Here is a 25,789-nt window from a genome sequence, read left to right as displayed (position 1 = left end):
CAAATGATTTTTGCATGAGTAATGGTGGTAGAATCTGACCCTTTTATGATGCTTTCTATCAATATTTTGTGTGTATATTTTACTGTGTTTTAACTTGTACCCTAATAAGTATACAGTTTACTTAGCTGTTGATCAGTGCATACTGATTGTCACAATATTTTAGGAACAACAAAAATGTTATTCAGTAGCATATTTGATGAATTATATTAAAGTCTGATCATTTCTGGCCTGAATGTCTGGAGGGGAAAAAAAAGTCAGTAGTAACCAAGTAAAATCACTCTTCCTTGAAACAAAGGGAGTTTGCTGGCTGCAGCTGGCAGCCCCAGGAGGGTGAGGAAGCTGCCCAGCAGGCAGAGTTGGTATGGGAACAGTTCTCCACTGAGCTGGCTGGTTTTTTTTTCCCTCTGTACTCTTTCTCTTTTAAGAAACAGAAGCTAGATGTCTATCAGCCAGTGCTGGTTAAGATCTTCTCTTCATGCTGGAAGAAATCTGGGTCATAGGAGATGACTGAGACTAGCAGGATAGTTTAGAGCATTGTTGCTTGGAGATGTGAAGCTGGGACTTTGGCTCATGGAGCCCAGGGACTGCTGAGGGTCCTGTTAAGCTTGGAGCAAGAAGCTGTAGAAATACAAATGACAGATCTCTGGAAAATGAAATTTTTGTGCCACATCTTTGTTTTGATTTGTGCCTTTCTGCTGTAGTTAAGGATCTTTCAAGGGCTGGGGCTGTGCAGGCAGAGTAACTGAGCGCAGTAAAACCCAGCGCTGTGCACTGAAGGTACAGAGCAATGGCATCTGCATTACTCTGCTGTGGAATCAAGCAACTATCTTTTTTTAAGCTTGCACAATCATCAGAGAATTCAATTAAACAGTCATGTCATTCTTGTGAGCAGATAAAGTCAGATCCTCATTCTGACTCCAATGTGCTCATCTGAACCATGGGACCTATTCTCATCAAAGACAGCAGCTGACTCGCCCCAGCTTTGGGCTCTGTAACAGGGATGCTTCAGTAGCAGCAAACATCAATGGAGCTCTCAGATCACCACTCCTATGAGCCACTTGGCATCTCCTGCAAGTGTGAGAAATTTGGTACTCAGGGCACTATCTGAAATGTGTGATTTTTGCAGCAATACTGAATTACTGGGAGATTCACCTTGGTGAGGGGAAGACATGTCCTCTGGGAACAGTGTATCTACCGCCTGTGCATTTACTTGTGTCACTAAACTAGAGGGATTCTGTGACTGCAGCTTTGGAGAGACTTGTGGGGCTCTGAGCTGTTTCTGAGCAGCCTCCAGAAACACCCCACTACAGCTTTGCAGCAGTATTTAACGGGTCTCTGGTGGGTTGTTGCTCTGTGGCTCATCACACTCTGGTCTCACTGGCATGGGGTTGTTTGCCATCAGTCAGCCCAGCTTGCCCTACCCTCAGCCCTTGGACAAGGTGAAGCCATGGCACTACTATGGTACCGTTATATGTCCCTTTTCATTTAAAAAAAAAAAAAAATCTGTAATGCATAAAAACCAAAGTGGTTTCTTAGGGACTATCCATTTGTGATAGTAAAAGTGTGGATTTGTGAATTTACACAGGACTAGATTGTTGTTTGGGGATCCTGTTTGTAGCATAGACATTTTCTAAGAATTTGTGAATGCCTGTCTCCAGTTTTGTGGTTTGTTTGTTTGTTTTTAAATCTTAATATTCCCTTTGTAACAGTGGAAATATTCCTTTCCTTTTCTCCATCTTGTCTGACTGAAACCTTCCCAGGCATAAGTTGTTTATGTAGCGTCCATAGAACATAGCACCAAGCAGTTATGGTTGGGATTGAGGTATACTGATATTTCTGCATTATAAATAAAATTAAGAGGAAACCACCTCACCCTGAAGATCAGACTTCCACCTAAAACTCTTTATTGGCTCAGAATACAACGCGCATCTAAGGTTAAAAAAAAAAAAAACACCCCCCCCCCCCCCCCCAAAAAAAAAAAAAAGGAAAAGGATTAAGGGAAATGTTATCGTCGCTTGTCAGAGCCCATGTGTTTTCTTTCAAATTTTGATTGTGCTTTGATTTTATTCTGTAGGAAGGCTAAGTATTTGCAAATCCAGGTGATGTCAGTTGGTGACATAGATGTTCAGAACACCTGAATATCAACTATTTATCTCTGTCATCTGCACTCTTCCCTCAGCTCCCCCAGGCTATTAAGCTATTTTTGTTTGGGTCCTTAACATAGGAACGAATCAGAGAAAAATATTACTACAAAAAGGAAAAGCTCATAGACAATTGTAATTTCTTCTAAGAAATGTTGATTTCTTTTTAAAAATAATTTGCTGCATCTTTTTGAAAATCACTGATTAGAGTCTCCACTGACATAATTCTCCCTGTAGGTAAGAGCTGTTGATCCAAGGACTTCGTGCTAATAGATCTCCACCAAACAGAAGATGATTTTGATTTCAACAGGCTTTATATTATCAGTGGCTGAAATGCTGCTATTCATACAGTATCAAACTGTTTATGGTTTGAAATTTGAGCTGATTAAAGGTAGTTTAGAGAAATATTTCCAAGTTGTTTCTGTTTTGCAGAGCAAAGGACCCATTTTCTATTGCTGCAAAATTATGTAAAAAGTAACGTGCAGTCAGGAAGAGATCTACACTACCAGATAAGGCTTTTTATCTTGAAGGAACTCAGAGGTAGATAGAGAAGCAAGTCAGATATTTAAATAAACAATGGCCCAATGAGAGAGTCTGAGTTGAAGAAGTTTGCCCCTACCTCACACTCTCACCGATAGTCAGTCAGTTCTCTGCTGCAGCCTCCTTTTGTGGTCAAAAATCTTGAGAACTGAGCTGCCTTCAGCTGTGCTCAGTAGCTCCCCAGGACTAATAGAGTTAGCACTTGCAAAAACATGGGAGTAGCAATTGAGGGGACAATGTAATACTTGCATGTTCTTTCCTCCTTCTGCTTGCCATAAACAATATGCATTCAGCAAATCCAGAATCAGCCTGTCAGTATCATTAAGCAGAGCAGTATGGAGCAAGTGTTTCTTTCTGCTCGTGCTAGATGTGGGAAAGGAAGATCAAGGAAGGTACAGCAGGGCTAGAAAAGTCATAATTAAAATTAGGGACTGGCCCTTAACAGACAAGTTTAGCACAGTATCGACGTGAGTCTGGCTCTTGACTTTATACATGCACAAATACTGAAAATCTACAAAAGGCAAAGCAAACATTAACACAGTTTTTCTTCTGCATGTAGCACAAAATTGCCAAGCAAATATCACAGCTAATCTTCCATTCCTCATGTATAGGTGTTTCTTAATGACTGTGGGATAGTAGCCAGTGTTTCACAGTTGAAGTAACTTTTACATCAGTGTCTGGTACTCTCCCCTCTTGCAGACAATTCACATGTACTTCCTGCAAAGCAGCCTGGACTGTATCCCAAAGATTGCCACCCCCCACTGTATCATACTAATGAACCTGTACAACTAAAAATAATTACAAATGCAAATTTGGTGAAAAGGAGTTTTAATAGGGAAATTTCATGACTGCACTAGAGAAGTTGTGGTTTAGCACTAAGATAGGTCTGATTGCTTGAGCATGTGGGTGCTATGGTAACTCAGTTTCACCATTTGGAAGCACTTAAGCTCTAAACCACAGTATGCTGCACCCTCTTCCTTTTGAGTAGGGTTCTGTAGAAGAAAAACAGAAGTAAACAGCATGAGAGAAACCACAGAGCAGCAAAGGCGTCGTTAGCTGTAGTTGTACAAGTGGGTTACTGTAGTTGAAGTCCTCCTATGAAGACTGAGGGTGTAATTTAAAGTGCAGCGCAATTGATAGAAATGCCTTCCTCTGCCTGCTAAAAGCACAATATTCCTGGACATTTATTTTACGTTTCCATGAACTGTATACATGGAAGAAAGTATTTGAATTGCTCTACTTCAGATTTATTGAAAAATTCTAGATATCACTGGTAACAAACATTTCTATGAAACTAGTACTTCTTGAGGGAAATTTCTGTTTTTCTCTGTGTTTTTATTTTTTTCTGGAAATATTAAACTCAAATTTATTTTGCATAATCAGAAAATTAATTTTTTAAAATAGTCTGAAATATTTAATTTGATTTCAGGTTAGTTGAGAAAAAATATTATTTCAGTATTTTTCTTGTGCTTTTCTTCTTATCCTTTCCTTAAGACAGGCTCTGTATGTTGGCAGAAGTTATGCTTGCTATTAATTTGTTTTAGCTGATGAATGTTGACAAACTTTGATGTTTGTACTTCCTCTTCTTTCCTGAGGCTGCAACATTGTGTTCCTCCTTGTACCTGCCAGCTATAAATTCTTCTTAATTCTATCTCTTTCTTCTGACTGCTGCCCTTGTACCTGATTGCTGGTTAATTTGAATTTTTCACCTTCTCCAGTGCTGTAAATGCTGCTTAATGCTTATCGTTGACCCTGAAATGGAGAAGGAGAAAGACAACTCCTGTCCTGGAAGCTGGGCAGCAAGGAGAGGGTCATAGATGTTGGGAAACAGGAGCAACCATTAATTTCAAAGGTCAATTTTTCTTAACAAAATAATACCACATCCTATCATATTTAGCTGTAGTGGACGCCTGCACTTATTCCTGCAATGTGGTTTGCAGGAAGACTATGCCTTCCACAATGCAATTCAGGTCTGAGCCTTTGGCTTCCCAGATGTACACTTTAAAGTATATATTTAAAGTAAAATATATTTTCTTTAAAGGTAGTTGGAAAGACTGACAGGATCTTATGTGATAATTGCAATGTGTTAAGGTGCCACTATGAGGGGCAATTATTAATGAACACGTATAAAAAGAAATATTTTGAGAAATTAAAATAGAAACTATTTTAATTATAATTTTGGAGAGTCAGCATGAGCGTTACATCCTGATGCTAAAAGGAAACAATTGGCATTTCTCAATCAAAACTATTTTGAATTCCTGTTAAATTAAAATTTACAGTTTCAACTTTTTATCCCTAATTTCTGCTGAAAATCAATATTGTATATATTGCTTGTGGGAATAGAAATTCTAATAGCTATTTAGTTTTAATTCTCAGCTACAGTAAATGTATAGCATTCCTATGATTGCTGTAGGGCTATGAAGATTTTTACCAATTAGATCATGAATTACTTTGAAGTGATTTCATGGCTGCGTCTTCAATGACCAAAAGTGTAGGCATTTTTTTAGGACCCTCTGAAATGTCCCAGTTACCTGAGAAGTTTCTACATGGTAAACTCAAATGAATAATTTGGGTTTTGACTCAGACCATGCAAAATTTCACATATTTTTGATATGAACTTTACATGGAATTCTTTTAATCAGTTTTCAAAAAGCAGCAATTTGTCCAGAAACTGGGAACATGGTTGTTTTTTTTTTTTTTCTTCCCTGGAGTTAGTGATAAAGAATAAAGTGTAATTCTGCAGCCTGTGATTATGAAAGCACTTCAGCACACATGATCCTACCTATAAAATTTGAGGGGTCCTCTGTGGTATAGAATTACTCAGATGTTTAAGTGTTTGCTAGCCTATTCATAGATCTGCCCAGATTTATTTATAAAGTAGCAATGGATCCATTTATTTTGTGTTTGCAGCAAAAAGTAGTAACATCTCTGGCCCTGATGCTCATTTACTTTAAGGTCCCTTTAGTTGGTTCTGGCAGCACAAGGGAGCCTTAAAGTAGGTGTGAATCACATCCTATCCCACCTGAAGTTTAAAAATAAATCAAAGAAGGGCGGCTGGCAGCATTTTGTAAGGCTCCTTGCCTTACTCACCCTTCACCTCCCACCAGGAACTGTTCTTTTTTTTGCAAAGTAGTATAGGCTTGCAGTAGAGCTAATGTCTGTGCTGTTTGCTAGAAGACCCCCTCAAAGAGTTTTACTCCATCTGAACAAGTAGACCACATCCTGTTGCTTTCTGTGCAGATGCGAAGAGCCCTGACCCTGCTGAAGCAGTGCTGTTCAGCTGTAAAAAGAGGGAAGACAGAATCTGGACCTACACTAGACGCTTTGTGTAAAGTGCTGCTTGATGGGGGTTGCTGGGGTCTGTCCAATATGCCGAAGGGTGGAGAGATCCTGGGAAAAGGGCAGCAGCTCTGCAGAATCACTAAGCATTTTTCCTGTCAGAAAACCCCAACTGCCTATGGATTTGCAGACATAAGGCTGAGAGGAAGGATTACTTCCTCTGCCCCCTCTCCAGGTCTGGCAAAGACACGCGGAGTGCAGCTGGATGTGAAGAGCTAGCTGGTATGGTACCACGCTAGATAAAACACCAAAGGCGCTATTAGCAGAAGGGGATCCTCCTTGCCATGTTTCTCTATCCTGTGTGCATGAAGGAATGCAATACTGCAGCGCTCCTGTGCTCAGAGGGGACAGCCTGAGCTACTGGCATGCAAGCACAGTCCCTTGCTCAGCCCAGCAGGAAATACAAAGCCAAGGCCCATTTTACCCACTGTGCAAATTAAGCAGCAGGATGGAGTTACAAGGCATGTTCCCTGTCATCAGCTAATGTATTTTTGCCCGTATAAACATGATAATGTTTTTAGACTTTTAATGCAGATTCAACAGTACCTCCATCTTATCAGCTGGAGTTTCCTTTAATAACACACACGCACAGGAAACGTGTGCTGGCGCTTCCTTCTGCTTGAGAAGATCAGACCCTGGACTTACTTGGAACACAGTGTCTTTTAACATATCCTAGGTCTGAGTTGTCTTCTGTTGAGTCGCTTGGTCCTGCCAAGTGGAAAGCGTTTTCACTTTATTCTATCTTTCCTGAGAGGACAGCAGCGAGCAGTAACGTCTTATACAGGTGTGACCACAGTTCACTGCAGCAGGTGCAGAGTTACTACTGCAGCAGTGATATAGCAGCTCCCGTACCTCCAAATGTGACCTGTACATCCTTCTGTCCTTGAGGTTTGAAGTATTTGACTTTTTTTTTTTTTTTTTTTTTGGCCACAGTTCTTCCATTACTCTTCTTGTTGAGCATTGAAAGGTTTCTTCAAAATATGGTAATCCCATGTTTCACTCCTGGGCCCTGTATGTCTTTGAGCTTTCAGGAGAAAGGGTGGTCAGCTTATCCATTTTAGGTGTATTTTGTTGACAGTCATTCCATCTAAAACCTTTCTTTCAAGCAGCAGCTGCACTCTGCCAACTGGTCACCAGAGAGGAAAGGGAAGGAAAGGGATTAGCCAAGCTCCCATCTGCCCACGGGACGTGCTGGTTGTGTCTTTTTGCAGGGCACCTGACTAAGGCCAGATCCACTCAAACAATACTGATGGGTTGCAAATCTTTCAAGTAAGTCAGCAGGAATCAACTGGTGGCCAAATCAAGAGAAGGGAAAGGGAAGCTTAGAAGAGTTCCTTCAGTAGTAGGAACTTTTTGTGTACTTTAATTCTTCTATTTGGGTTATCTGAGCCTATCCTATGTATATTATCTTAAAAATGTCTTATCACTGGATGGAGTTTAAGATTTGAGAAAAGGTTTGGGATAGTTCCTGTTTAAACCCAGACCAACTTGCTTAGTTTGGTAATCATCAGGCTTTCACACTGCATGTCATATTTTTGGAGGGTTGGACATCCTTATTAAATTTTAAAGATATTCTTAGATTTTAGCCTTCAAGATTGCAGAGTTATGTTTTAGAATATAAACACGAGCAGACAGTTTTGACTTTGAAGTTAACTTTGCTAACCTGAGGTTAGCTCAGGCATATTTGTTAGCCATGGGACATTCTGGGAAAAATACATTAATTGTAGCAATATGACTATTAATCTTGGAGTAACACAGTTTGGTGTGTTGGGATCCTTCTTTATTTTCCTTCAGTTTACCTAGTATCTCTCAATAAGGTTATATGGGGCAATGTATATGCTTTGCTGATGAGAGGATTTTTTTAGTGTTCTGGTGCCACCTATTGAATTCTTTTCAACTGTGTTCTATTTCATTGCTACAATATATAGTAGAATAGAATCATAGAAGAGCAGGAGACCTTTTAAATGCTTCAAAGGACATAAAACTGCCACAAAATTCTGATAAAATGCCAGTGCTTATTTGGAGGGGAAAAAAAGGGCAATCTAGGACTATTGTTTTCCAAAGTGTTTTAAGAAGTGATCTACTCTAGTTGACACTGGTCTGAGCAGGGCAGTTGGACTAGATGATCTCTTGAGGATACTTCCAATCTCAAGTTCTATGATTGTGTGTAATATTTAGCATCTGTCACTGTGAGTGAGCAATAAACCTCACGCTATATTTAAGCTAGTAACATTATTCCTAACTTTACAAGGGAGAGGATGGAGAAAATGACTTTCACAGGAATCCTAAGGAAGTGAATGAGGCAACCAGAAATACAACACTGTGACAAGCTTATGAGCCCTCTTTTGCTCATACTATCCTACTTCACTTGGAAGAGGGAATTTTGAAGTATATATTTTTGTCTGCATGATGTTTGCATTAGAGATCAGTAAATATCTTGAATGTTGATACTTTTTCTTTAAGATATCAAACTACTGGCTTTTCCAAAATTTTAATTTGTAGGAAGAGATCTTGAATAATGTACAGTCCACAGTGAATTCAACTGCTCACTAGAAAAGTATATCCAAGATTTTAGCTTTTGTTTACATTCATTTTTTATTTCATATAGCTCTGAGCATAAAGAAATTGCTCAGTCTCCACAGATGACTTTGTCATCACTGGTCATGGTTTTTTAATGGCTGTTGTTGGTCTTCTGAACTGTCCATACAGTGTGCAGTATCTATGGTGGCTATTGAGCAGCCAACATGTGTGCTGCTTCTTGTTGGGTCGATAAGGAGAGTCTCAGGAGATCTGCCTATACTGACCTTCTGTGTCAGAGATGAGACACATGGTTTTGATGCTGGCACAAGAACAGGGCAACAGAACATGTATCCTTCATAAGTATTGCAGTTTTTCACATAAACCTGGATTTTAGCTGTAAAGGTCAAAGGAGTTTATTTTCAAAAGAGTAGAGCTACAAAAGTTGTGAAGTACCATGTAGGGAAGCTGAAGTAACAGAGAAATGATAAGCAGTGAAGTACTATCTGAAAAACACATATGCCAAAAAAAAAAAAAAAAAAAAAACCAACATTCTGGGAAAGAAACATAGTGGGAAAGAACTGGTAGAAAAAGGGAGAGAAAAAAAGAGCCAAATGGGTGGATGAAAGTTTGTGGACAGTCACAGCAAGGAATGTGTGAACAAGTGGGTTTGTTCCTTGCTGAAAGCATAGCAGGCTGTGTTAGAGAGAGATGTCTTGAGAGAACAGGCATACTTTCAGGATGGATTTCAGGATTCTTATGTCAAAGGGAAGCTTCTAATCCTCAAAATAAGTAAAAGATATAGTGATGAGAACAAATTCATGGTTCCAACCACTGCCATTTATTTTTGTGTCTCTTTCTTGCAACATAAATTTTACATTACACAAATGCGAAATGTTTTGGGTCAGGATTTCAAAGCAGAGTGTAAAAATGAGGCTTGTTAAAAGTGTAAAAAGATCACAGCTCCCAGTTCAAGTCAGGAGGTAATTTATAACCTAGAGATAAGAGTTATGTGGAGACATTCTTAAATAGCAGCAGGATGGTCCAGGAAGAGAATTAGAAATCAGTATTAGGGAAAGTAAACAGCTTTCAGGAATGCTGAGCTTGGCTTTCCACCTCCTGTATAGTGAGGATTATAGAGAGATAGGATTTTTCTTGACAACAGAATTAGTGTTGGTATCTCTTCTTAGCGATAAAGTCATTCTTCATTCAGTGAAAAGTCACCTTCCATTTGTTGATATTGCTTGTACTTGTATACCTGCTCTGTGATGATGTGAAAGATTTTGAGGGTTTTAGCTTTTGGTATTGCAAAATATATTGACAAAAATGAAAATATTTAAGTATCCAGTCAAATCTGTCCTGAAAAATGTGATTCAGAGCAAGCCATACAAATCATTGACGTTTTTCTACTATAGATGAACTTCCCACCTCCATGCATTGCTCACCTGATGATATTTTTTCCCCACTGTGCAGCAGGAGATGAAAATCTGGCAAACACCAGCTCTCCTTCCCTTACATCACCTCCACGCTCCACATCACTCTCACTTCCAGGCACCACCAAAGGTAACGGTGAATTCAGGACCACGACACTGCTGCTCTTCTGTTTTAGCTGAACTGGCATCTGTGTCCATCACACATTGGTTAACTCCATCACTCTTAAAGCAATCTGGTGATTTATGTTGTCTGAGGTCAATTATATTACAAAAAAAATTGTTAACGCGATGAGGACCTCTTTAGCTTTTTAAGTTAAATTAAAGGTGGGGATTTGAAACACATTTTTCAAAGAATGCAATTAGAATTCAAGCTATAACATGCTGTTGTTATGAGTTCATGTTTTCCTTATGGACACCCCTTCCCCTTGAGCTCTCAGATGAGAGTTTCATGCTGAGATGTCACAGTGGCACTTCCCTGCAACTCATGCAGAGCCCCTTGGACTCCACAGCAGTATCTGATGAGTGTGGGGAGGAGGTCCTTCCTAGGTCAACAACATGAAAGAAAAGCACCCCAATCAGTCTGCAAGCTGCACGTTAATTCACCCCCTTCAGCTGGTGTTTCCAAATACCTGAAATCAGTGCATCTTGCCAAAGGATGATCAAATCTCTTTGCCACAAAGGAAGCCCAGACAAATTGGTGGGAATTTGGAATTAGTGGTCTTGCAGACTTAATCACAAGCCATGCTCTTGCAATAAATCCAAGGAGATGCATTCCACAGCCTGTGCAGCAACTGCAGAGCAATGTAAATGTGTTCCTTTTGACAGTGCTGCAGGGAGAAATGTAATTCAGAAAGCGGCTGGTAGCCTTTCTGCTTGCAGCTGAACTTCTCACTTTCATGCATTGCTCACCTGATGATATTTTTTCCCCACTGTGCAGCAGAAGATGAAAATCTGGCAAACACCAGCTCTCCTTCCCTTATGTCACCTCCACCTGCACACTCCACATCACTCTCACTTCCAGGCACCACCGAAGGTAACGGTGAATTCGAGACCGTAGCATTGCTGCTCTTTTCCTGTTCAGCTGAACTGACATCCACCACAGCCTTCCTGATGCTGTCTCTACCCCTCAGGCTGCACAGCACAGACTCCTGGCTCAAGGAAAAGTGATTTTTAATGCAGACAATATCAGTCCATATATCATATGCTTGATATTTTGGGGGTCTGGTTGTTGCTACATGCTACTAAATATTACTTAAGAATGTGTAATTTCCCTGGGAATCAGCTCAGCTGATAGTTTTGAGGAAGGAATGTTTCTTTTTATATTTTTGGCATATGATTGTGTTTAATTCCTTGAAAGTTTAATTTACACTCTCTCTCTTTCTCTTTTTAAGGAGTTGAGTCAGCAGCGACTACACCTGGTAAGAAACTTTTAATTTACGTGACAGAACTGCATTGATGTTTTTTTGTGGTAATTTCTTCTTTCCTTTTCCTGTGCACAATTATCTCACAAAGTGTGTAATGCCTTTTCATTCAGCCCAGTGAAATGAAATGTGCTGTCTTAAGAGGCAAGAATATCAGACAAGTCTGGTTCTGAGTCATGAATTTGAGTATATTTTAAAACACAGCATTTAGCATAAAAGAGGTGCAGTCAGCACCACAAAGGATTATATTCACTGAATGTTCAGCTGACACCTGTTGGACCCCCTAACACCTTGAGCATTCGGTGTGCCTTTGCTTACTAACAAATTCACAGTGCCTCAGTACGAGAGTGCTCCAGCACAGCAGCCCTCTGTTTTGTGCAGCTTTGTGTCCCTCCTTGACTGGAAAGCCTCCAGAGCATTAATGAAATTGCTGTACCTCTCACCACAGGTGTCTCTTCTGCAGACAGCACATATCTCTCCACGCACGCAGGCTCCGTCCCTGCCATGGGACTCAGCAACCCACCACGCAGCAGCACTGCTGCCCTCACCACACGCACTCCCATTGCCTTCAGGAATGCTTCATCAGGTTTGCTGTCTTCCTTTAGATGCCACTCACTGCTTCTGAACTGTAGGGGAAAGCGAAGTAATTACTGTAGGGGAAAACTAAGTAATTCAGCCTCAGGGTAGTCTTTTCCAGCTTATGGTTCATCAAATAGAAAAGGTATCTGCAATTTGACATAGTGGCAATACCAGTATTATTTCTAGGATCTGGTGTCCGATGGCCAAATCTTGTCATCACAGTAGTATCAAAATTCCAGCTGCTGTCAATGAGGCTGTTGCCAAAGCAAGAGCAATAGGAGTGGACCTAAAAGAGAATGTAGAAAACTGTCAGTGGTTTATAAGCAGGGAGATAAGTACTGAGATATTTATAGTTAGTAATATATTGAGCAAGCTATGTGATCTAGCAAATGAACACTACTGGAGTGCTTGCTTCTGAAAGAGCATGAGCGCTATCCATAATTGTATTTTGCTGTAAGAACATGGAAAAATGTTTTAGTTTTTCCCAGTTCACAATTACTGACGCCATTTTTATGTTGACCCCAGCCTGGATTATGCTAAATAATGACCAAAACAAATTGTCCTTGTACATTGCAAAATTCTTTAGTAAGTGGTATATTCCTAAAGATTTGGTTTCTATTTAGATACTAATTTTCTGTTTTATTGAATATATTAACATGATTTTTCTTTCAGCACTCTTCTCTAAATTCAAAAACCCCGGAAGGAAAAAGAAAAGCTGAGAAGGGCTGTAGTTTAAGACATTTCTGATGACATAGCCATATGAAATAATGAATTTTACTTTTTAATGCTGATATGTTGTTTATTTTCTTACAGATGATTACAATTCAACATCCTTGCACAGCACCATCTCACCAGTCAGCATGCCAGCAAACACTGGGATCAGCCCCAATCACACAATAGGTGACAAACTTGCACACAGTTATCACAATTATGATACCGCAAGCACCAAAAATGTGTTAGAATGAGGGAATCTGTTTTGAATTTCTTTTATCAAACTGAAGCATACAAATTAGGCATACAACTGCATTAAACTGAAGGGTTTTTTTAGGAATCTTATTAATAGTTTATGAGTAATATTAAAGATATCAGACTTGCTACTTGTCCAGCAAGTGAAAAATAGAAATTATTTCCACACCGTGGCATAGTAGGAGGGCAAATCTGTCAATTACTTGTCAGTACTCCTCTTGATATTCACAGAAATTTGCCCAAGCGGCAAAAAAGTATGAATACATCCAAGATCTGTGTGCTTCTCTGTTTTCCAGTGGCTTCCCTTTTGTTTCACTCACCATAAACATTTTCTTGGGATCTAATATTGTAAGCACTAACACACATTATTATTGCAATTGGGCTGTAAGAAATTACTCAGGTCAATAAAATATATGTGTGTGCTTGAGCAAAGTACATTTGGGAGTTGGACTCTTACCATCTTTGTAACTGCCCTTCAAGTATCTGTAGGCTGCTGTCAGCTCTTTGTGAGCTTAGCTTTTACTTGTGGGTCTTCTGCTCCTAACCATCTTGGTAACTCTCCACTGGACCCTCTCAGTTTACTCTCTCATTAGAGGCACTACTCAGCCAGATGACTCGCAGCCCGGAGGGATGCAAATCTAGGGCCCATCTTCCATGAAAAAATGTTAGATATCAGTCTCTTTTGGTAATACTTTTAAGATAGTAAGTAATTGTTTTCACGATGAAGTTCTTTGCTCAAGCTTCCATACAGACTTTCTAAATACCAGCTCATAATTCCTTTTGGGTGTTTCAATGTAAAAATAGTTGTAAAACGATCTGTACTGTTGCATACATCTCTTTCCAAAGGTAAGAGTAGCTGTGTAAAAAGCAGATAAACTTTGTTTCTTTAGTAACATTGGATACTGTTCAGTTAGCCATTCCACAGCGTATTTATCCTGCTATAGCTTATCATAGGGAAACAGCTATAGCTTATCATACCTCTATCAGAATATGTGATTTTGAAATATTCCTGTGTAACTTGAATACAGAAGTGTTATTAATAACCAGTTTGATTTGTAGCCAGTGATGTCATTGGAAAATGATGAAAGACACATGATCCCTAAAATAACTAGTTAAAAAATGGGGTTATAGGTAGCTGATGTTTTCTTCCCTTTTTCAGATGTGAGTGGAGTGCTAAATACAATTACTTGTATTGAATATATTGAATTAAAAATTTTGGGCAGTACCAGTTACATTTGTCCAATGCTCTGTGAAAAAAAACCATCAAACCTGCTGAGCTAAACCTTCATTTTGTTTTCTTTTCGTATAGCAGCTACCACAGCAACAACTGAAGAGTCTTGTGGTAAGAACCAAACCTTTTATTTTTCCTCAGTCTTGAAATTTGCCCAAGTCAGTAAACTCAAATACAGAAAACTGACAAGTAAAACTTATCAGATAGCATCTCAAGTTATTTTATAAACTGTCTTCCAATTCTGGAAGAGTAGGATTAAAGTTATTAACATTTCTGGTCTTCTAAACTCCATTTACAGTTCTGTTAAATTGACTGTACTAGGCTGTTGATTTCAGGGCTGCAGAAGAGATCTACTTTCATTCCACTAGGCCCTCTCTAATTTTTCCCCATCGTGCTGATAAACATGTGCTGCAAACTGCAATTCATAACTAAAGTAAAACTAAAGTTTGGACACTGGTTTCTCTCTCTTCAGAATTAGAGACCTCTCCTTTCTAATTTTCAGGAATAGACTATAGCCATTATTTACAAAATGGTTATGAAATTCTTAATAAGAAAATTTGACATTTCAGTTCAAACAAATGATTGAATGTGACAAAACAAAGTATTTCACATTGAACTGACAATTTAATTTAAAGCAAATCTGGTTCTGGAATATTAATCTTTTTAATTATCTAGTTTTCCTAGCTAGAGAATTAGTTAAAAGAGTATTTTCCTAAGGAAATTTTCTGTTTTGACTAAACAATTTTTTAAAGTAAAAGATAAATAAAAAAAAAAATCAAACAGGTGATTTTTTGCTGTATTTTCTGATTCTTAAAACACATATGGTGCTGGGGATGCCATAAAACATGTAATGGTTCTTAAAAATTGTCATAAAATAATTATTTGATATTTTATCCTTTTTCTTTTAGACTTCAGCATAGCAAGTATAAAAGATGAGAATGATGTGGCTGAAGTTACACTGGCAAATCTCACAAAAAACAGAGAATATGTTATTGTGGAGACTAAGGAGATCTTTAGTGTGAACTCCAGTACAGTAAAACTTCAGAGATGCATGAGATACAAAGTTACAAATTGCAAAGAATACCTTATTATTCCACCTGGTAGGTATAAAAGGGATTTAGTAATTTCTTCTTCTTTTTTTTTTTTTTTTTTAAATTTATTTTGACATGCAGTAATTCAGCTTTCCTAGATCTCTTAGTCTATTCTTGTCTCTTTTGCGAGAATCAGACAGAAGATTTTCATACTTCATGCTTGGTTTGCAAGATATTTTGCATTTTAAAGTTGCACCTTAAAACCTCTCAGTATTTTCTTAAAGTAGGAAGTAAAAAAATGTTATTTTCTCATTGTAAAGGAACAAAGGGAACTTTAACTACGTTGGCCATATGCAGCATGGTTGGCAATAGCAAGACCAGCCAGCACTTGAATGCTACTGTTTGTGCTGGATGTTTTGTGCACTAAAGAGCTTGTTGAATTGAAAGCTTCATTTATTATTTGAATACCAGCATTGTCTTTATCTCATGTAGGCTTTTTCAATTTTTATTTTCTATTTCTTGTTAAATTCTTTGTATAGTATTCTGTGCCAATTGTATCTTCATATTGCAGAACAAGTCAACAAATATAAAAGAATAAATTGCTGTTTAAGGAATCAATATAGCCAATGTCACAGTGATATATAATATTAATCCTTTTCAGAGAGCAGCAAGAATCCTTTCGAAGTTAAGGATGAAACCAGCACATCTGCAAAGTTATGTCGGGAAGACTCACTTGCCTGTGCTAATGTGACTGCTAATGTTAGCTGCAAAGGTAAGATGCTTCTAAGATATTTTAAAATTTGGTTTTTTTAATTCATTTATTTATTTTTAAAAGCAATGTTGATGTTGTCTTTTGATGAGAGACTGCCATTTTGAGGGAAGGGCTGTTCAGAATTTCTGGGATTGCCAGGTTGGGGACTACCATCCACACGCACTGCAGATCTGGGGAAAGTTCAAACCCAGAGAGCTCATTTTCTGAGTTTACAAACTGCAGACTTCTGGAGATCCTGCTTGATGGTCTGAAGGGGAGATGAGAGTTTGGAAATCCTGCAATCTGTGGGTCTGCTGTGAGCTGATCCCTTGAAGATTACCCGGGCAGCTGGCTCTGCTGGGTCTCTGCTCTTGGAGCTGGCCAGCCTGAGGAGACACTGGCTCAAAGGCAGCTAGGGTCATAAGGAAGATATGGATACTGGATGTCCTCATGTGTCCCAGAAAAACGTGTGATGAATGCCTGGGGCTGGAGACATCATGTTTCAGGGAGCTGAAGAGCTAAGAAGCCACTCCAGGGTTCTGCCAGACTCCCATGAAATATTTTGATTTCTGTGGGAAAACTGTTTTCTTAGAAAGTCAGATCATATGAGCTTTACTGACGAAAAGTAAAGATCTGTGCAAACTAAATTAGTATAAAAGAACCTAGGTTAAAACCTAGTCATTGGATTAGGTTGTACACTTTTCTGTTTGGAATATTATGATAGTTTATTACAAATTATGTTGAACAAATATGGTAGAGAAAATCCCAGTTAAGATGGTACCATGTACTTCTGGAGTTGTGAAAAATATTGATAAAACTCTTTTTGTGTCTACAGATTTAACAAACTTTATAGCATTTAATCAACCTTGTAAAGAGCTGAACTATTTATCACCCAACCATAAGTACAACTGCACTGGTACCCTAAGTGTTTTTGAAAAGGAATTTGTCAGCCAAAAGTTCACCATAGAAACAGATTATGGTGGTAAGTGTAATGTTTATTTTGCTTTATGTTCCACATATTTCTGGAGACCCCTACTATGAATCCCACTATCTGTGGTTCCTGGAGTTGAATATATATTTTGAGCAGCATGCTCGCCACTCTTAGGTTCTCCTCCAGCTCCTCCCATCTGGTCTCTTGCTCTCAAAAAAAAAAAAAAAAAAAAAAAAAAAAAAAAAAAAAGTGCAGGCTTAGTCAAAACCAAATGTTAAATTCTTGATTTGAAGAAAGTTGTGACAGAATAATTACAAAGAATGTCTGCAGATAAAAATGGTGTGTTTTTCCAAAGCATTGTCCTTGGAAATAGCTTAGCTTGTTTTTTTTTTTTTTTTTTTTGAATTAAAAAGGAAATCAACTTAAATGAAGGAACCCGCAAATTAAAATTCAGGCTAAACATTCAAAGTTTGTTAAAATTGTAAGGAAATCAAAACAATGTATAATATTTGGAGATGTTGGACAATTTTAGTAATATGTGATATTGCTGTATTCACCTTGTTCTGAATTAATTAAATTTATGAAATTAATATGATGCTTTTACATATACTCAGTTTATACTTATGTATAATTTCTTCAAATGAAATAGACTATGAAAAATATTACATGTTGTTGGTATCTTGCTTTAGCATCCAATGAAATTTAATTTAATCAAAGTAGGTAAAAAGATGAATATTTTGCATTTTCATTCAAACATTTCCTTCCCTCCCTGTTATTTTTCTTTTACACAGCTCCAGAAGCACCAGAAAACCTTACAGTAGATTGTGATGCCAGAAAGGTAACAGTTACATGGGAGAAACCTATCAATGATTCACAGGGTCCTATAGATGGCTATATAGTGAAATGCAATAACACAAGTAAGTATATGCCTCTTCAGTATTGCATAATTCATTGTCTGTTCTAATATTTACAGAGCACCAAGCATGATGCACTATCAAACCATATTGGAATCTCTTCAAACGATGCGCTTTTTTAAATTTTTTTGGTACGAACGTTTAAGTTTCTTTCCTCTGAGGTTGCTCCAGTTGAACAATGTGGTTATTCAGTTTACCATTTCAGGACACAACTCCATCACCCTTCAGTCCTCATACTTCTTGTATTAAGAATAATTTATGACAAGATTATCTGTTGCCTCATCAGTTTGTACCATGATGCTCTCTGTCCCAGAAAATGCTGCTATAGCTGGCTAATATATTCTCTGAGAAGACAGGGACCTGCTTTCTGAGTAACAACAATGTATTTAAAAGTCAGGGGTCCTAAGTATGGCAGTTAGCATACACATGTTTAGATAGGTAAAGCCAGGTAGTTGTCTTCTACTAAACGGTCACTCCTTTCAGATGTGCAGTTTTAGGTGACCTTACATTTAGATGGATAAATCTGTATCTGTTATACTGGGGCCATGTTTTCCAAGTGTGAGCTTTTCTTCAAAACATGGACTGAAAAATGATGTTTTGAAAATGAAAAGCCTGATACATGATTCCAGGAGATACATGTCAGGTTTAAGCTAGTCCAGGGTTAATTCATTCTTTCTGTTCTCATACTGCATGTTTTGTAAACCTGGACTGCCACAGGAACCAAAGGCTGTCATTCTCCTGTGCTCCCCAGATACACATAATCTCTCCCATTCTCCATGTCCCAAATTTGGCCACTACCCAAAAGGGTGGCAGCCCTGTGCACCAGTTTCTGTGGTTGTTCTGGTCTGGCCAGTGTAGGAGACCAAGGTAGCATACTGGGATGCAAGGAGGTCACATCTGAAGCAGCCCGAAGGATACATGGAAAGGCCACTGGTCCCCAGTTCTCCAAGCCACCAAAGCCCCAACTGCAGTGTGGGTAATAGCTTCACTCATGTTGCTTCTCATGCAATTCCTTTCTGTCCTGCTTGACACTACCAAAAGCACATGAGATCTATTGCATCATACCTGAACAGACTTGCCCAGTGTGCAGAGTGACTTTTGACATCTGTCTACACACCCCTTCCCAAGCTGAACACAGAAGAAAGCATCAGCCTCTCTTTATTAATGCACTTTATGTTTGTTTTTATTTAAATTCACCCATTTAAATGAAAGCTGAGAAAGTAAAAAACAAAACAGAACAAAACCCCAATTTTCTGCCTTTTTGATTGGAGAATATATTTATTCCTCTTCCTGAGCCTTCACTTAGCATTAGTAAGCAAGACAAACCAAGTACAAGGTAATTAAAATAGAAGTACAAATGATAGTGGTTTCAGGTAGCTCTGATGAAGTGTAAGAGTTCCTGTGTTCCTAACATAAATTTCATTAATGAATTTCATTTCTCATTTTTTCATAAAGACGACAAGGATGTCGAGATGACTGAGACTGATTGCCCTGGCTTACAACCTTATGACAGAGGTTCTGTATCTGTGACTCCATATACGAGGAGCAAATATAGAAATGAAAACATTTTGGGAAAAACTGTAACACATGACTTTATAACAAAATCAGCAGGTAAGTCTCTAGTTTGCTAACTGTTATGAACAAGGCTGATACTAACATGGGGAATATGTACTTTCTTATTGTACTTCATTATATTTTATATATGTTATTACTGTTAGCCAAGAAACTGATTAACATTAAAAGAATTTTATTGACATTCATATAATTAGTGTTTCTTTTAAAATTAATGTTAATTTATTTTAAATTATGCATTTAGTATTAATATTCTTCTTACATGTAATACTTTTTAAAAAAATCTGCATTTGAAATTCTTGATAAGATTTTAGAAAGCATTATGTCTCAATCTAAAAAAAATTCAAATTAAACAAAAAGAGAATAAAAAACATTAGTTTTTATCTTTCTGTCATGAAAACTACAAAGATGTGCAGAATTTACGTTCTGTTCTATAGTTGCCTGTTTGCTCAAAGCAGACCTGCATTACCCAGGCTACACCAATACTGATGTCTGTACCGAGTTTCAGTTAGTTTGGATGCACACCTACGCAGTCAGCTTTTAAGACTCTACGTTAGGTTAAAGCCAAATGTGTGCCAACCCTTGTGCTGTCAGAAAGGTCTGTGCACTTTTTGGGGCTATATTTTCAAAGCTTACCCCCGTGGTTGGTCCTGATTCTTTGTTTGCCATACATATTCAATTACTAGAACTACAAGAAAAGCTAAAAACCCCCACCCCCAAAACCAACACACTTTGCAGATATTTTCCTGATGCAGACAAGTTCTATTAGAGACACAGTCCTTTCTATTTTTTTGGTGGTTCCCCCCCCCCCCCCCCCCTTAATATTCAGATGTAGAGTCTTATACTGTTTTAATTCCTTTTTTGAGAAAAAAAGAAACCAACCACAAAACCAAAACCATCCAAAAACCCATGTTTGTTTAATTTCTTCCAGTACTTTTTTAGCTCTAGTTCCACCACTTCCAGACTCAGCTAATATAGAGATACAGCTGTAGGGAAACTATGATGGTTTATACCTGGTAAGATACTAAATTATTTCCTTTAATTTCACTGAATAAGCAAAAGGGGTTTTTTAGTGAAAAATGAAATATTAATTTTATGCTGGTGATGTAATGATAGTTTAAAGTGGTGATTTTTCCCCCCCCCCTAGTAGCAGGAATAATTAAATCTTTTGTTGCTTTTACCACTCCTGAAAAGTATGTAGAAATAGATATATAAGAACACTGAATCTGACTCTATGGAACATACAGAGCTTTTGTATCCAGTTTTACAGACAATCCATGAAAAGATGGAATCTCCCCATTACTCTGGGTCATTGAACTAACAAATTTTAGTTTATAGTTGGAAGAACACAGGGATTAAAATTCTCTCCTAAAGCACCATGGAAAAAAAAAAGCTGATAAATTAATTGATTGACAATGCAAACCATTTCGTCTGAGACTTAAATGTAACAGAAATTGAAAAATGTCTTTAATTTGTAGACAGCCCTAATCCAAGCATGATCATGGTATTTCTCTCTGTGATAAACTAGTTTGAGCATATTATATTTTGGAGCCCCCACTTTCTGGGGCTCCACTCGTATTTTAATAACTCAGGTAGAGATTACAGTCCACAATATAAGTTTATGGGTCTGAAAAAAACCCTCAGTTCCCTTATTTTTTGAGAAAATAACAAACTTCTTGCCTTCATGAACTAACACTATTTATCAAACCTTCTCCAACTGCTACAACAGTTGATAACATGACCAAGCAGATAGTGGAAGAGTTTTATGGCTTCTTGAACAAGAGAATATATCAGTAGAGCACAACTCCTTGGAAGCAGAAAAAAAATACATTTTATAAAATATTTTTTCATTTTCCACAAACACATTGCCTCCAGAAATGTTCACTTTCTCCTTGTCACAGCTCTTTCACTACTATGCTGGATAGGAATCTAACAAATCTGCCCTGTGGATAAAAATGAGCAGATATGCTGTAACAACACACTCAGCCAAGTAAAATATCCTGCCGTTCCCCACATGGGATATTTGATCTGCTCATAAAGCCTCACACATCTTAGCTCTTCATATGAAGAAAAAAGAAACTGCTTTTTTTTTTTTTTTTTTTTTTTTTTTAATTAGCTAGCTTGCAAATTGAAGTGATTTTGAAGAGAATTTCCATGGTGGTGTTCTACTGAAATGTGTCTAATGCAGCTGTCTTATGCAGAAGGTTATTTACTTTCTGAAAAGTTTTATAAGCTCTCAATGAAAGGTCCCTTGGGCTGTGCCCCCAGTCTGAAACCCATTTGCTACAGCATACAAAGTTAAAGTTAGAAAACACAGATTAGACTTAACAGATTCCTTATCATTAAAAAGTAAAAAGTTTTTGTGATTTAGGCCAGCTTTAAGATGATGTGACACTTTAAGCAAAAGGATAGTATTCCAACTCTTAAATATACTAGTAAATCCTCATAGGAAATTTAATTTACAGAAGTTTTGAAACATACGCTCACAGAGAAAACTATTTTTTCCCATCTTGTCTGTTGTCTCATGCTCCTTAAATGAGAAAGTCATGTCAGATGCAAGAGGGATAGTTGCCATCGTATTATCTTTGTAGCCTGACTGTCGCTAGAGCTCTGATCTTCCCAGCCTTTTCAGTTCCACATCACATCTTTTCCAGTTCAAATATGCCTGTGGTTAACTCAAAATCAGTTTTATTTATCTTGTTAAATTGGGACTGAAATTTTTAAAGTAGAAAATGCATGAAATTATTAAGACAGAAGATAACAAACACACATGAACACATACAGATGTTGAAATGTTTGGTTTGAAATTATGAGAATAGAACCAGTAACACTTCTTTTGTGAACAGAACCACAGAAAGTGACTGATGTTAATGCAACATTGACAGCTGATAATGCTGTCCGAATTAAGTGCAGAAGTCAAGAAGTGTATGGAGCAAAAAAAGTATTTGTATTGACTTGGGAAAATGATGGAAAAAATGACTCCAAAGACAATAATTGTGATTTTACAAGAGAAAATCTCTTATACTTGACAAACTATACATTTACGGTAAGTAGACTTCTTAAGTTAAACATATAAAATATTGCTGTATTTTCATCATTTAAGCATATTATACTTGATTTTAGAAAAAAAAGGCAAATATGGTGGCAGAGGACTTAATCTATGGATCTGTAGGCCACAGATGTAAAGAAGTAGCTATTCAGAAATAAAATGTGTATGTGCCTAGCCTATCAATCAGTCCCTTGTGTGCTATTTGACATAGGTTCTGACAGCATGAAAAATACAAGCTGAATAGATTGTACTTGGGATGGAGAGAAATCTGGGGTTTCCATAAGTTTTAAGATAGTTTCTTAAGTATAACTGGTATTTTAGCATTTAAAGCACATTTCATTTAATGAATGTTTGACTGTCATTACAATCAGAGGATAAATATGGGATTTAAGTCTTGAGATAATTGCTCAGAAATAAATTGTTCAGAATTTTTCCCTGTGAAGATTTTTGATGCTTCGGGGACTAGTTTTTGTAAACCAGTTCAGACCCTTTCACATGTCCTTACATCAGCCTTTACAAGCCAGCCCTTGTTTCCATACAAAATATATCATCCTCTGTTTACAAGCTTCAATTTCCTGAAGGCCTCCTGCTATTTTCTCTTCTTTCAGTCATTTCACCCTTTTGGCATTTGTTGCTCGCAAAGCCAATGGTCTTGTGCGATCCCCTTAATGTGGCCAGTAGGAATATTTTTTTTATATCCTGGTAGCTCTTCTCAGTAAAGTTTAGGTAAAAAAGGAACCAGTAGGAATGAGGGAGTTTTATTACTTTTAGGAATCAATTTCACTCATTTTCCACAATCTTTTCCTCTTTGTTCTGTGTCTGGAGGAAATGCAGTATCAGAGAACTTCAGTAGTCTAGGTTTTGTTCCAAGGCTTTGTCAATATTTTTCTGACAGATTCTGCTCAGAAAGATTTGTATTTAGAAAACAAAGATAAGGTCCTGTAGGAGTAAAAGATGCTTGCATTGCCTCCACAGTATAAGGCCCCTCCACTCTTGTAAGCTTTTTGTACACCACTCGCAGTGAGCAGTTTGCCTTACAGAAGAAATTAGCTTCTGCTTGGCCCTAAACCCTGGCTTCTGCATTGAACTTACTTTGACCAATTCTTACTGGAAAAACAGAGAAAGCCTTATGGCTTTAACTAGTAATGAAAGGATTCTGGGTCAAGTTATGGAAGGCTCAAGATTAAAAAACAGATCACCTGTGAGAGATGGCAGATGTCACGATTCCCTTCTGCCTGCACACTGAATTGTTCAGGGAATAAACAGGAGTCTACCCAGCATACTTTGTGGTTTAGTGATGTTTTGACCCCTATTGCTGCACCAGGTTTCTGGCTTTCTCTATTTGAGAAGCTTCTTACTTGTTTTCTCTGTCGCCTCTTCTACTCCTCTGGATGTTGCCACATACCATGGCTTTCTTCCCAGCTGCAGAGTTTGGAAACCACCAACCTCCTGAACACGTTGGCCTTTTAGAGCAGCGGGTATGAGCTGGGGCACAGTTCTCTGAATCTTCAGGAGAGGTTTCTGTTAAGGGATTAGGTAGGCTCAGTAAGAACTCAACCTGAAGTCAGCAATGGTGCTGAAAGCCCTTCTCCTCCCCTTCTGGATGATTTGCATCAGGAGAATATTACTGCTAAAGTCACTGTTCTTCAATCCTGTTAGTATCCTCCACTGTTTCGTTTAAATCTTTGTTTAATCATAAGATTAATTTTTCTTCAAAAGAACAGTGTGAAATATTTGATGTACAAGCCTCAAGCTGCCTTTTAGATCTGATAGGAATTTCTGTTAAGGAAATTTAAAAGATTGGATGATAAATTGTAAATATATTATGAAATATAAACACATCTAAACAAAGTTGGTATTTTAACACCAGTTAAAGTACCCAAAAGTTAATGTTGCAAGAAAATAGCTTATTTAAAAGTTTATTTTGACTTCTATAATTTAACTTTTCATGAATTACTTCCCATACAGGAATTTGTATGATAAATATTTGTATATTTACTACTGAAACAAGTAAAATAATGGTGTTTCATTACATATTGCATGGTTATTTTTCAGATTTGAGAGATCTGATAAGAGAGAAATTTGATGTTTTTTCCTTCAGATACCTCTGATTTTGATTTTGTAAAAAGTGTCTGCTATTTCACTAACTTTTTTTTTTTGCAGTCTTCTACATATTTTTGGATCTAGGTTTAGCATCTACATATTTTTGGATCTAGGTTTTGCTGTAACTTAGGTGGAATCCTGAACTGCACTATAAATGGCTATACAAAGATTGACAGCAGATCCTGCTGTCAGTGAGGTGAATTAATTGAAAATAGATGGATGTATTTTGAATATCCATTGTGCTTTGCTTTTTAAAAAAAATATTCAGAAATTTTGAATTGTTATATCTTAGCATCTCTATTATTCTCACCCACTGCATGCAGATCTTAGTTTATAATGGAGAACATAGAGGGCAGCCAGTAAAGAAGAGTATAAGAACCAGATGTAAGTAAATATATACAGCATTTTTACTTTCAGACTTCAGCATAGTATCAAGTAATAGTGTAAACTGTGAATTCTGTTAAAATTTCTCCTAATTAAAAATCCAAACTCCCTTTTTTTATAGTTAATAGTTGACCTGCATTGGAAAAAATAATATTCTCATTCAGTATTAATGTAAGAGATCATGTTGACAAGTCATTGACTGTAATGCAGAATTATTACACAGCTGTGGTTTCTTCAGGAAAGATTTGAATGCAACTAGAAAAAAATTCTCTAATTTAAATTATTCACTTTAGGATTATTTTCCTGTGTTCAGATCCTGTGTTTCAGGAGCTTAACATTTGTGACTTGTCAGAGATTCCTAATTCCCAGATCAGGAGCAGCTGAGAACTCCACTGCTCAGGTGTAAGGTCACACAGAGCAGGAGACAAATCTGGTAATGCCGGACGAGTGAGTGAGTTGTAGCATTTTGACAGGTGGACATGGAGGGTTTAAGTGAAAGTTTTCTTAAAGAAGAAATAAAATTCCCTCCTTTTCTGTGAGCTTTAGAAGTTTTTGGCACTTTGGAATAAGGAACTTAAACAAAAGACTTAAAAATAACTATTTAGTTCTTTTCACAAAAAAAATTCAATGAACCCTGGTTCTAGGAAGTGTACAGATTAAAAAAAAAAAAAGGAAAAAATTGTGACTTTTAAATGCCATTAATTATATAGTCAAGAAATAATAAATGTATTCTTTTTCTGTTGCTAGATAATTCTAAAGCCCTGATTATATTCTTGGCATTCTTGATTGTTGTGACATCAATTGCTTTACTACTGGTTCTGTACAAGATCTATGATCTTCACAAAAAAAAGCTTAGGTAAGCTTCATGTTTCTCTCCCTGTCTTATA

General features: G+C 37.5%; 1 protein-coding gene across 13 annotated transcripts in view; it reads left to right on the top strand.

Moving 5' to 3' along the window:
* Nucleotides 1-25,789, top strand: part of PTPRC (protein tyrosine phosphatase receptor type C) — a 65,833-nt gene that overhangs the window by 25,503 nt on the left and 14,541 nt on the right. For 2 of the 13 annotated variants that reach the window (XM_074876739.1, XM_074876741.1), the window contains 11 exons: nt 11,362-11,388; nt 12,784-12,870; nt 14,246-14,278; nt 15,076-15,267; nt 15,860-15,970; nt 16,785-16,931; nt 17,672-17,797; nt 19,250-19,405; nt 22,213-22,412; nt 24,842-24,902; nt 25,650-25,758. In XM_074876739.1, coding sequence (XP_074732840.1) covers nt 11,362-11,388; nt 12,784-12,870; nt 14,246-14,278; nt 15,076-15,267; nt 15,860-15,970; nt 16,785-16,931; nt 17,672-17,797; nt 19,250-19,405; nt 22,213-22,412; nt 24,842-24,902; nt 25,650-25,758 — 1,249 coding nt within the window. Of the gene's footprint in view, nt 1-10,010; nt 10,101-10,907; nt 11,004-11,361; nt 11,389-11,839; nt 11,978-12,783; nt 12,871-14,245; nt 14,279-15,075; nt 15,268-15,859; nt 15,971-16,784; nt 16,932-17,671; nt 17,798-19,249; nt 19,406-22,212; nt 22,413-24,841; nt 24,903-25,649; nt 25,759-25,789 lie in introns of all 13 variants that reach the window. The other 11 variants (XM_074876731.1, XM_074876730.1, XM_074876732.1 and 8 more) reach the window with 11 other exon arrangements.

Source organism: Strix uralensis, chromosome 8, assembly GCF_047716275.1.
Source record: "Strix uralensis isolate ZFMK-TIS-50842 chromosome 8, bStrUra1, whole genome shotgun sequence".
NCBI classification, from domain to species: Eukaryota; Metazoa; Chordata; class Aves; order Strigiformes; family Strigidae; genus Strix; species Strix uralensis.
The sequence above is the reverse complement of the archived record's forward strand: the minus strand, read 5'-3'. Positions and strand labels throughout refer to the sequence as shown.